Source organism: Limanda limanda, chromosome 1 (genome assembly GCF_963576545.1).
Source record: "Limanda limanda chromosome 1, fLimLim1.1, whole genome shotgun sequence".
NCBI lineage: Eukaryota > Metazoa > Chordata > Actinopteri > Pleuronectiformes > Pleuronectidae > Limanda > Limanda limanda.
The window spans coordinates 28,459,779-28,473,339 of record NC_083636.1 but is presented as its reverse complement, the minus strand read 5'-3'; the positions used below and the strand labels follow the sequence as shown (position 1 = coordinate 28,473,339).

The following is a 13,561-nucleotide window of genomic DNA, read 5'->3' as shown; positions in this document are numbered from 1 at the left end:
TCAGGTCGCTTAGCTCTGGCAATAAGTGAGGGCCTCTCCTGAGAGAAGTGCTTGTTGTGTTTAGGTTATGCCTGAAGCTTAACTTTGGTCATTGGGGTAAGTTCGTGTGTTGGATAATTACTGCACAGTAGCGTGAGTGGAGGAGCAACACAAAGAGGGTATTATGTAAAGATTAACACCGCTTCACATGTGCTATAACGTGCTGTTGGTGTTGCGAATGTGATTGTGTTGGAACAATGCATATTTGTGATGCAACCCAGGTGGTTGCAGGCCTTCAGAGCGCTGTTATTTGGAGCCGCACCACATTAATTCAGCCTGTTTTCAACTATTGGTGCAAAAATAGTCCCTCGTGGCGCAGCCAGCCAGCCATCAAGTCAATGTGTCAGAGGTCTAAGTGCTCTGACGCCTATATAGGCCCAAGGTTTCAGACTATATCAGATCCCAGACAGGCTATCAGATGAACTCTTTGCAGGATGCAGAGACAAAGCTCACTGGGTGCAGTCCAGACACACTCAAAATCCATTACTCTGCTCTGCTTTCTGCGATGCTCGCTCCTAACTGGGTTTCTATTGAACCTAAGCAGGGCACAGTGCATCTAGTTCTCAGACTGCGCTGATAGAATATAGATAGATAATTATTCAGAAATGTACTAATATAATAACTCTCTGCGTTCTCAAAACTTCTTTTGAGTCTCTGTTCCGAATGCCACAAAGTCTGTGAAGATTCTCAGTCATCCAGGTCATGGTATCCTTAGAAGTTGTACTCGAGTACGAAGGCATATGGACTTGCTTGTGTTTCTTGAAGACGTTTCACCTCGTTTCCAAAAGGCTTCTTCATTTCTAACCGACTAATTGGAGGTTTTAGGTCTTTAAGCTCTGTAGGTCTGTATACCTGTGATGGGAGCCTTTATGTCACGTGAAATATCTCAAATGAAAGTAAGGAATTAAAGACTGGGACAGACCTTGTAGTATCGTATTGTATTATAGTATTACAGATAAGATATGAACAGTTCTCTCTTGACAAAACTGCTCTGTATAGTTTGACCTTTTCATTTTATTCCCTTCTGCTCTTTACAAAGTTGTGAGGAGCCAGTGGAAGTTTCCAAACCGTCGGACACTTGTGTATCTCCTACATAATATGTGAAACATTTAAATAGCCAGAATGAAGCCCAGGGGACAAGGAGAGATGGATTAATCGGTAGCCAAGAGAGGCGAAGGGAGATAAACAAAGTTAAACAGATGAACAGGGAGTGGAAGAGTGAAATGGAAAGTTGTGTACCAAAAAAATCCACTTAACTTAAACAAACCCCCCTTCACCTCAGGTAAACACTCAAGGAGAGGAACACAGTATTGGAGGGCTGTCAAGGACAGAGAACATTTGCTGAGAATAGGCGATGCTGGGGGAGGGGAACCAAAGTGTGGAAAAATGAGGAGATGAGGATGACAGTCATTGCTTGTAATGCTGCCTGTGAGCCGAGGCTGACACGGACAGAGAGTCAGGTTCGGCTGATGCAGAAGTTATGAGCCGATTTCACTTGCCAGACGTGTCGTTCATTGTCATTATTGCAAAGTGGCGCACAAAAGGCTCTAAATTACACGTTACAGTAGAATTTAATACAGTGCCATGCAGATGAAGGCGAGCATTATTATTCATTAGTTCCTACTCCCACCATTTCCACGGAGACAAATGTTCTTATCTTATGATATGCTGAGAGAAAAGAGCATTTCAACAGAAGAATACATATATCTATATCACAACATGCAGAATATTATTCCATATTATATATATATATATTAGCAATATACCAGTGTATAAGAAAAGTTGGTTTCCTTAAGTTCATCGGTTTGTAAAACACCTAAACATCATCATCATGCAGCTTTTGAGACTAGAGACACAAAGTTTCTTTATCCTCCTGATTTCCCTCCTCCTCTTTTATTTGACTCGCTCACTGTTATGCCCGGTACCCAGTCAGCCAATCACAAAGCAGAGCTAGGTGCAAACATTTCATCCTCTGCAGCTTTGGGAAAGGCTAAGAGCTCCTGAAACTGGATGCTCACATATGCAAAGCTGTCCTAGCGGTGTTTGCACATGTTGTTGTGTTTCAGAGAGATGAGATTTGTGCATATGCATGTGTGTGTGTTTGCGTGAAAACAGAGCGAGGGCGAGTTGGGGTGGACAGATTATTATCTACTTTGCATTGGACGGTGGATTTGACAACAAAGCTGTCCGACTGTACAACAGGGCTGCATGCGGCTGTTAATCTGTCATTACGGCTGCTGCATGTTATTCCTGGAATGCTCTTCTTTTAGTCCACAGCAGAGATGTACAGTACACACACACACACACACACACACAAAACCACACAGAGGCTCACACACATGCATGAGATTAGCGTGTAAGCCGTCCACAGAGGGCACTATTGAAAGAATGTTCTCTTTCATTACAGCCGCAATTGACCCTGTATCGTCCGCATTCCTGCAAGTATCTGAGTGTCAGGGGCTAATGTGTATGTAGCTGTTTACATCCCCCACCAGCGTATTAAGCTTCTTCATCCTCTTATCACTGTGAGAGTGAAGAGAACACGGGTATGGTCGATTGAAGGCTATAGGCGGCAGTTCCTTTTTGTTCACTTAACAACATGTTTGATGATGACATAGTTTAATACTTAAACGTGGGGTTAGCAATTCTGGGGAGGGACTGTTCATATTTGAAAACAAGACCACTCTACCCTTCACTGCTAGTTCGGAAGCTCCTCCCCCCTTATTTAGGCACTCACAAATTGGAATTTGACACTAAAAACATCAGCATTAATTGTAGCCAAGATGCACACTCTGATTTTGCACGAACTATACGTTCAAGGACCCAAATCAGGCGCAGCAGTGTCTGTCTGCCTTTCAAGAAGCATGCCTTTGCTGTACCATTTCCGCTGCACTACCGATGTAATGTGATTGGATGCTGACTGCTCTAAGGATGTTATACCAATGTGTGGTTGCTATGGCCCACAGCGCAGTCAGAAGCAGCGTCCAAAGCTGCAATATTCAATGCAACCATTTGAATTCTGTTGAAATTAACCACCACAAACATTAGCAACAGGGACAACACACATCTGGCCTATTGGTTCATTGGATTTTAGCAGAATTCGACAAAGTGTACTGGATTCAAATTGCTAACTCCCCTTTAAGCTCATTGTTAATTGTTGCGTGTTTGTGAAGCTTAACGTTGCCCTAATATTAAGCTGAATGATGTGGATGATGTATATGAAATGTGTATGATCACTGCATGAAGACGCACTTGCTCTTTTGTGCAGACAGTCATTCTCTCTTACTCTTCTAAAAACACAGAAAGTAGGGCGACATCAAACACAGCAAACAGCAGAAAGCTCTTTACTTTGTTTCCTTCTATTCTCCGCCTGAAGAATGGCCAAGAGAAAGGGCTTGAGGGCTGTCATTGTGAGGATACAGAATGCTTTCTAAAGTGCACTCCGGGCTCTCGTCATAAATATCCGCTCTGAGAATGCTATTTGTGTGGTGTGGGTTTGTTAAATGAACCTCAGATGAGTGTGAGGTTTGTCACCGTGAAACATTATCACATCATGGAAATTGTGCAAGTATGACCATTCATGATAATCAATGATACAAATCGTTGCCTATTTGCTGTGTTACCACCAGTTTGCAGAGCGGATTGACTCAGATCTTCTATGCCTTTTCATTGACTCATTGCATGGGAAGTTATAAAGCATCTGTTAGCAGAAGCGGTGCTTGGGCATGGATAGTTCGGTTCGACCTTTACTTTTTTTAGCGCAATGTTCCCACACAATTGACATGGCTATGCCCAGGGGTGTCTGCAGTCTCAGGGTTGTTGTCTATCTTGAATCAGCACAACTTTTACTGCAGGTGTGATGACTTATTCAGGATTTGACCAGAACAGACACGTGACACATGCAGTTAGGTTCTAATATGTCATATAAATATATAGTTCAACCTAAATTAAAATATAGCTTCGACTTATGATGATTTTTTTCCCTTTCACTGTTTGTATTGGTCACTTAATGGATCAAGACATTAATAAAACTTTATAATTAACTTATGTGAGCAGGATTTGTTGTGTCAGGTAGATTTTCATCTGCAGTGGTGATAAAGACAACTCCCATGATCCCACGCTGCGTCAAAATGACAAACCAGGTCTTCTGTTATTGTTTTGATTTGAGATTTGAGAGACCCCTTGTGGTCAAAGTTGCATGTTTTACATTTAATTATGAGATGAATAAAGAGTTTTGTCACATTAGTGAAGTAATGAGAGCTGAAAAGGCTGCGGTGGGGGGCTGGGTTTGGAATGTCCCAGCTCCATGGTCCTTATCAAGATGTGAGATTGTGATTTGGGTGGTGGTGGAGTGGGTCATCCGCTAATCAGAGAATTGGTGGCTTGATTCCTAGCTCATCCAGTACATTTGATGAAGAGTACATGGGCGAAACACTCAAACTCAAATTCCTGTGCTAGCAGCGTATGAATGAGAGGCATAACTGAAAGGCCAGGCGCTAGATATAGAAGTGCTGTGTGAATGTGTGTGTGAAGGGGTGAATGTCAACTCTGCTGTAAAGAACTTTGAGTGGTCATTAAGACTAGCAAAGCATGACTGAATGCAGGTCCTTCACCATTTGAATGTTTGCATGGAGGTCTCGGTCTCAGTTTCTGAATTGTTTCCTTTAATGAACACGTGTTGATTTACTCATCCTGCTGAAAACTCGCTGACTTTGAGGCAAGAGGAGCAACCTCTCGTCGTCACCCTCACACTTCACACCTCGCTCTTCTTTCACGCTCACCACGGACGCGCGATAATACGTGCGGCGCATATGCTCCCCCTCTCCCACTTCCTATCCTCAGACTCTGCAGGGTGACTCAGTTCTCTCTCTCCCTCCTCTCCTCCTCTCTTAGATCTCATCTGATGCCGAGGCTGAAGGAGTCTCGCTCCCATGAGTCATTGCTCAGCCCCAGTAGCGCTGTAGAAGCTCTGGACCTAAGTATGGAGGACGAGGTCATCATCAAGCCTGTTCACATGAGCATCCTCGGGCAGGACTTCTGCTTTGAGGTGAGAGGACACACATACATGTACACACAGTCACAACATTCCCACTAATGGCTCCGCTTTCATAAGGGCATCCACACACAGCTATACATTTGATGTTGCTATAGAATTTCGAAGTATGATGAGTTATTTAAGGCATCACAATGTAAAAGTCATGTTCATTTTATAGACGTTTAGATAGATATATCAGGTTAGAAGACTTCTTGACTTGGTGGAGCATAAAATTATCTCTGTTCAATCGCATATCAATATCATATTTGTATATGACATATTGGAGAAGTGTCTGACGCATACAAAAATACCAATGCAAGGTATAGGAAAATTATCTTGTCATTTCATCAACGTTGTCTTCAGTCACAGCTGACAGTGACTTCTGCAGAAAATATTAAAAAACTCTCTGTACGCAACCTGCCCTGCACCATTTGTGTCAGGATTGGTGAGGAAGATGGACCCTGAATGCAGAGTTTGAACTAAAGTCTTTTTAATGAAAAGTCTTAAACATAAAAATAGCAAACGCAGGAATCTCAAAAATCAAAATGAAAAGACAAAAGCACACGGGAGAAGCGGACGGGAGCTCAGGAGATATGGGATACAGAAACACAGGAGGACAGGACATAATGACAGTTAGACAACGATCCGACGAGGACAAAGGGAAGTTCAGAGACTTATGTACACACACAGGGAAGGCAGGGGCAATGGACACAGGTGGAACACATGAGGACTGGTGCAGACAATCTCAGAGACAGGAAGTGAAGAACTCACACTAGGAGCAGGGCCTACAAATAAAACAGAAAACATGCCACACCAAAACAACTCAGACAAATATAAACACAAGGAAGTACAAGAAACACAAGGTAATAATTAAACAGAAAACATTCTTAATAAAGACGCTGAAAAACACTGAAAAATACAACCTAGGACGACAAACCGTTACAATGTGGCAGAAAGACAAAGTTAGCGACGATGGCTGTAGAACAAAGTGGAGCATTCATACGCTAATGAACCCACAAACTGCTGGAGATCAAAACCCTGTGAAAATTAGACTTACATTAATCAGCCAGACACGTGACTCCATATCAATCGTAATATTGCCCACATCTGCTGGGTGTGTAAAGAGGGTACTGTTGATTACACGGTGACCGGAACCACTTTAGGGGATCATATACAGTGTGAGTGCTATTTTTACAGCTCGTTATTCTGCCACTTTTTTAAAGTTCTGCTTATGCAGTGAAGAAGCTAAAGATTAAAAAAAAAAAACTTTTAGCAGTGTGCTTTAGGATTCTGGGTCAGCGGAAGTTGTGATGCTGTGTTCTGTTCCAAATTCCAATTCAATGGACTCACTCACACGTTTTCTGGGACATTTTACTGTTACCATTTACGGAGTTGGCAGGAAAAGTTCCGAAAAAATGTCGGGAGCGCCTGACTCTGACATTTGCGTTCTCAAGTCCAGCCCTTAATTTCGGGAAAATGTCTGCAGATGAGTTATGGTCTGAACGTAGCTGTAGAGAGAAATGACTGAACCCTGTTGTATCCCATAATCTCTACTAATCGGTATAATCCTGCTCATTACATCATTTTCTCTTTTCAAACAGTTTTTTGCACTGTGCATTTTTTAATCACTCAGTCATCACCCAGTCTGCCAAGCAGCCATCGCTCTCTCTCTGTCCATTCAGTCATTCCCGAACTCTGCCAAGTCATTGTCAGTCTCCTCATGTTATCCCATATTTGTATGTGTGTGTATTTTCGATAAGCTTCTTTGCAGTCACAGAACTGCTGTTTATGAAATTTTGTCAAAGCCATTTATTTCCCACTCCCTCTCCCTCTTTGTTATGCATTAGGGGCTTAATCATGAAAGCTTTAATTTTCTTTCTCTGTCTGTGTCGCGACGGCAGGTCACCACCTCCACGGGGAGCAAATGCTTTTCCTGCCGCTCGTCAGCCGAGAGAGACAAATGGATGGAGAATCTGCGGCGAGCGGTGCAACCCAACAAGGTGAGAACGTAAATAGGAGCGATGAGACCGTGTGAAGTAATCAACACTAATCACCTCATGTGCGAGTGTCCCAATTCCAAACCGCACCCTGCGACACAGACAAATGCAGCGCGAGCTATAAGGTGTGGACATCGTGTCGTAAGTCATGCCACAACAACCTGGCTTCTGCATCCAGCTGTGCTCTCGCTGCACCTTGGCGGCAGAGGTCACAGCGAAGAACACAAGGACTCCGAAAGTATTTTCCTCCCGTATGTAATCTTGACAAACACATCTGTGGTTGATGGAGAATGGCAAACATTTCAAGCCAAGAAAAAAAGTCCACATCTCACAATGTCTTTGCTTCCTCATCTGTCATTATTTAGCAAATTACCCACTGATTAGAACTTTAGGATGAAAAAGATTCTTAATAGCGTTCGAGTCTCCCTTATCTCATTTGGCGAGGATGCTTTGCTTCTGTCTGTCTTTGCTTTGCGTCTTTTATGATTTTTGAGAGATTAGATGCAGCTCAGTGTTTTTTCTGGCAAACACGTAGCCTGGAAACAGATGGAACTCTTTAGAGATCGATAAGGAAGTTGTCTTTAAAGAGATTAACCAGACTTTTTTGTCACTCAATTTACCACTTCACCTGCTTCTACTGCAGTTACCACTGTCAACTCTACTGCTTCTCAGAGATTTGACCAAAGATGAAAGTAAAGTATGAAAGTGAAGGAAATGCTTTATCCTGCAAAATGACAGCATGGAGATCTATTTAAGTAGCTGAATGTTCTTGCAACATATTTATTTATTTTCACTGAAACTTATTATGCTCCGAAAGGACTTAATGGCTAGCATAGAAACAAACTTACTGAAAAAATCTGAACTTGAACAAACATGAATGTGATAAGAAATACCTAAAAATGTCCAAAACAGTCTTTGAGAAAAATATATTTGATGTGTATTGATACTTTTTAATCTGATCCATGTCCCATCCACTAACATTGAAGAAGAGGGATTTATTATATAAGCTGCAGCCAGTCACCAGGTGGCGATCCAGACACTTATAATTCACTTTTGGGGAGCAGTCGTCCATCTTTATACACAGTCTATGGGGAGAACATTGAGAGGACATTATGCAGGAGGCAGACAGATCTCTCAAACTGTTAAATTGTTTGGGGCTTTCAGTCACTATTTGTTATCTTAACATCACCCTGAAGTCTCTTTTCTGTTGCTGGTGGAGACAAAAGCAGTGCAACTTAGTAATTGTAAAATAAACTAGAATGATATCCACTAGAGTGAATACCTCCATCATAGCCCAACAGTTCCCTTGTGAAACCACATTTATATCCCCTAGATATGGATTTTTATTTGGATCTTCACCAAAATTCACACACTCATGATTATCAGTCCCCTTAACATGCTTGATTATTTCGATCAAGATCCATGTATTATGGAATTATGAAACTGATTATGTAAAAACATAAACACTCTATTTTTAAATGTTAAAGCAAACGATACAAATTCAACAGAAATTCCAGGATCTGTCAAGTTGTCCAGTCCAACCCCCCAAAATAATATATGTGTTCTTTCTTGGCCCATGTGCCATCCTCATGTGGAAATAATTTCCATAGCTTTGTGTATTCCTGCTGATAGCAAGCAAACAAACAATGCAATGGACAGGGCGTCAACATGCAAACAACTCTGAGTTAATTACGTTTGGTCTTTCTCTGTAGCTTTAAGCCAGACTTGGTGTAAATGCTGAACATGCACAGTTCATCTCCTATGTAAGAGGATAATTATGGCTAATTATGATAATAGGTCATTTAGGTGTCGTCAAAATGATTGGTGTTTTATATTTAATACTTATGTGTGAATATAAATATACACATAGCAAATATTAATTTGTGATGATGGTACAGAGCTCCTTCATTCACAGTAGGAGTGCACATTTGTAAAATTGACAGCACTGCTGAGGAGGCGTTACCGAACACTGATCCCACGTGTTAGCAAAAATATATTCCAACTCTGGATCTTCATGGAGAACAGTTCTGTGGAGCTCTAACACTACACAGTTGACTAAGAACACAATGTTTATGACACATGGTTGGTTTTCGTTGAGTTGCTTCACAAGACAGAGCCGTCCTATCCGATTAGGACGTGCTGACTGACTTGGCACATGAATCATACGAGTTGAGGTATCTGGCGTCATTTGGGGAGATAAATAAGGAATGGAAGTGATTGCTTCTCACTGTCAGTGTCTGCAGGAGGGGTCGCTCTCTTGATTCGTGGGGAACGGACCTGAAACCGAAACAAGAGTCGCCTCACCTCGAGATTTGGTTCAACAATGTGAGATCGCTGGAGATGGATTAGTGGAGGGACTTGACATTTATGGATTAAATGGGCGTAAACTGTGGGAATTTAGAGTGAGGGGAAGTGGAAGGATCTGGTCTTACTCAAAAAAAAGAGGAAGGTGGAGGGGGAATAAATGTTTCTTGTAGCCGCAGATGGCAAAAGGCCTGACCTGTTTATTTTAAGGGCTATGAAAAAATGCCACTGCTGTTTCTTGGTGGGGTCAGTAACATAGCCCTGTTTTTTTTCAGAGATTTTAACCAACTGTTAAGAAAAAGGTCTTTTACTTTAAGTTACAAGGGAATTGTGAGACATGATCCTCTTGATCCACACATGTGATGTTCTACAGATTAAATGCTATATATTTTAATGGTTAATGGCAATGGAAACACTGGGGATGAATTTAATTTAATTGCACAAAAGATGTTTTTTGTCATATGAAAAACATCCACATAAGGTTGAGATTTCATAGCATAACTACCAGCACTTCAAACATCCAAAGGCCTACTTATTATGAGTGGCTTCTGGTTTTCTTTCTAATTATGTCATTATTAGCTCCCCTTGTCCTTCCTCTCTTCATTTTCAGAGCTAGTCTTCAAGGCAATCTGAATAATGGGAGAAAAAAATGTGCCCCTCTCACGGCAAATAGCAATTTATGACATAGAAATGGGTTAGTGCTCTAGAATAATGTAGGTGTGAGATTTCTTAGCTTTTAAAAGTCAGTTTGAGAGTTGATTCAATGAAATGTTTGAAGTACTGTCTTGAAAGTACTTATATTTACTTAAGTACATAAAAAACCAGTTGAGGCAGGTTTTGATTGATTGTTATCACCTTATTTCTGCAGTTATTTTATTCACTCAATCAATGAACCTAAAAAGGAATCGAGACTAAGTTTATTTATAAAGTTTTTAACCGAAAATATAAAATTGCAGGGGTTAGCCAAAAGGCAACTTTCCATCAATAATTCCTTTGGTCATGTGTAAAGGTGGTGTTTTTTTCTTTGTGATTTCACTGGTATTGGCAAAAAAAGTCACTCACTAAACCAGAACCTATCATCCTCTCTGTCTCCAGGACAACAGTCGCCGGGTTGAGAACCTGCTGAGGCTGTGGATCATCGAGGCCAAGGATCTGCCCGCGAAAAAGAAATACTTCTGCGAGCTGTGTCTGGATGATTCACTCTACGCTCGCACCACCTGCAAGCTCAAGACTGACAATGTGTTCTGGGGGGAGCACTTTGAGTTTAATAACCTACCTGCTGTCAAGTGCATCACGGCCCACCTCTACAAGGACACGGACAAGAAGAAGAAGAAAGACAAAAACAATTACATCGGACTCGTCAACATCCCCGTGGCAGCGGTTACCGGGCGACAGTTTGTGGAGAAATGGTATCCGGTGAGCACGCCCAACCCCCCTAAGGGCAAGACTTCAGGGCCCATGATCCGCCTCAAGGCGCGCTATCAGAGTATGACCATCCTTCCCATGGAGATGTACAAGGAGTTTGCAGAGTACACCACCAACAACTACATGCTGCTGTGCTCGGTGCTCGAGCCCGGGATTAGCGTCAAGAACAAGGAGGAGATGGCGTGTGCACTGGTCCACATTCTGCAGAGCACGGGCAAGGCCAAGGTTAGTGCAAAAATAACACGATTGTATTTCCATTCCCCCCCACACACAAATTTATTCTCTCCACTGAGAAATAATGGATCCCAGAACCAGAAAATCCGACCATTATCTTACCATGTGTTACAGACGAGACATAATAGAAGCACACAGAGGTTAACTATTCCTCTGCTTGCTGCTCATCCGATGAACTATTGACCCCTGCAGCCATAATATGCCGCAGACACAGACCAGACAGGAAGGTGATTTTCCTCCTGCTGCACCAGCCTGTATTACATTTTTAACTCGAGCTAATCCTTTACATGTATCCCCTGCAGTGCTTCCCAGCATACCGATTCTGAAGGGAAGCACAATACAACCACCTCAGTCTCGAGCACTACAGGCACAAGGAGATTAGTCTACCACAGTAGGAGCTAAGTCTCCCATGACAGCAGGCTGCTTGGGCTCAGATAGTACCATGCATCCAAAATAGCCGGTTTTCACTTCACTTTTCACCACAGCATTTGTCTTTTCAGCGCAGTACAACAATCCTGGGCATTTTATCCCTGTGTAAACATGAGAATATGAGATATGACAGGAAAAACATCTTATTGGAAGCTGATGAGGTGTGAATAATAGATTTAGAGCAGAGCGATTGTTCATTTGGTTTAATCAACCAAACAAACAGTTAAATGTCAATTTAAGGATATGCATTATTTTTTAGTTTGTTCCACTATTGGTGTTAAACTGGGGGACTCTGGCTGGTAGAGCGGTCATCCACTAACCAGGTCAGCGGTTCGATAAAAGTTTTCCCCATTACGCCTGCTGAAGTGTTCTTGGGCAAGCTACTGAATGGGTGAGGGTAATACAAATAATGTAGCTGCAGATGTGGTCTGTTGGTCACCTGGTGATTTGGGGATGGATTGAGAAAATGATCTAATAATAGAAATGATCATGAGTTGCAGCCTTAAATAAAGTTTAATACTAATGGTTTCAATTTCAAAGGATTTCCTTTGAACACGTGTATTTTTGTCAGGCAATGGGTGTTTGTTCTTGTTATGTCGGAAGTTGTCGTGTTTGAGCTTTTAGTGAATATTGCTTCAGGCTGTTTTCATCGCTGCATCATTCACTTCTTTGTTGTCTCCCCTTTGTCACCCCAGTTTAGTTTTCTTGACAGTATCTCATCAGCATCAGTTTGAAACTTTCTCTGGCTTTATCACAGCTCAGCGGAGCGAGGAGTGATTGGCGCTTAGAGACGTGACGTCTACCACAACCACTGCGTGAACCTCCAGTCTGCCAGGTTCAGAGTGACGGGGGTTAGAGGGCCACGACTGTTCTCTCGAAAGATAGTCACATCCTTAATTACTCTCAATTAATCCCCACCTCTTGAGCAAAGACCTAAATCGTATTAACTTATTCCTCATCTCCAAAATATTTCTTCACAGTGGGTCCTCGCTGGCAGTAGGATGTGCCGCTTGTACAATATTACAGGCTTTAGAGATGATGCCTCAAGATGGCTATTCACGAGAGAGAGAGAGACTCGAATAATGTCCTCACCACAACTGTGTTCAAGAAGAAGACAAAATCTGCATGAAAAATTCCTTTTAATAAAAACTTTTCTTTTCTTCTGGGGCTGTAAATACAGAGAATAGCTGCAGCCGCCTTCAGAAGAAGAGGCGAGCAGCCGCCCTTTGGACTGATGTAAACAGAGAGAATTAATGAAAGCCACAGTCTGAGTGAGGAGTGCGAGTGCAGTTACTGCAACTTCCTCCTCTGAAAAGACTTTTATCATTCAGGGCACTGGGACGTGCTCTGATATATTTAGTACAGCAGAATTGAGTGCACGCTTCTCCTTCAGCCTTGATGGATAAAGCCGTCACGTCATGCCAAACACAACATGCAGTCCCACCAGCAAACCACTTACCCTAAATATATTCCAGAGGCCTAATTAGGATATCCTTTACATAAACATTATTTTGGTCAATTTTGTGTTGTTTGCTCGTTTCCAATCCGATGATGGAAGTTCCTCTTTCATGCGTTGCCAAACTCGGGTGTGGTTTCTGAACACGGCTGATTTATATTCAGGAATCGAGCTAGTTGCTTTTGCAAGGATAAAATCCAATAAGCCTGCTTTGATTGTATCCCTGCATATGTTTGATAGGCCCTTTGGTTATTTACTCTCCTCCTTGTTCTTGTTGTGTAGGTCAACTATCCCAAATCAAGTAAAATCCATGAGTCAGGGTTTTAATTCCGTAAGTGGGACAGCTGATTTCTGTGGCTCAGACAGAAAAACGGACTCTTCAATGTACTTGAGTTGGAGAAATAACAAAAGAGCAGCGGTATTTTTCACTTTTTCTAAACTAGCTATATCAGCAAATATCTATAATTTACTACAGTTCATTTTATCAATGCAATGTGTTACAGCTACAATAGACCCAGAAGAGACCACCTCCAAGACTCTAGACGCAAGTTTTTCGTCAGAATCATCTGCAGCTTTCTTTCTCTAAATATAAAAGAATGGTCTGTACTAATAGACTTGCACTTGCTTCTGCTTAGTAGCCAA

General features: G+C 42.0%; 1 protein-coding gene across 5 annotated transcripts in view; it reads left to right on the top strand.

The window, feature by feature from the left end:
• Positions 1-13,561, top strand: part of dab2ipb (DAB2 interacting protein b) — a 139,145-nt gene that overhangs the window by 94,919 nt on the left and 30,665 nt on the right. For all 5 annotated transcript variants that reach the window (XM_061071419.1, XM_061071411.1, XM_061071427.1 and 2 more), the window contains 3 exons: positions 4,933-5,086; positions 6,976-7,074; positions 10,471-11,025. In XM_061071419.1, the coding sequence (XP_060927402.1) occupies positions 4,933-5,086; positions 6,976-7,074; positions 10,471-11,025 (808 nt within the window). The remainder of the gene's footprint in view (positions 1-4,932; positions 5,087-6,975; positions 7,075-10,470; positions 11,026-13,561) is intronic.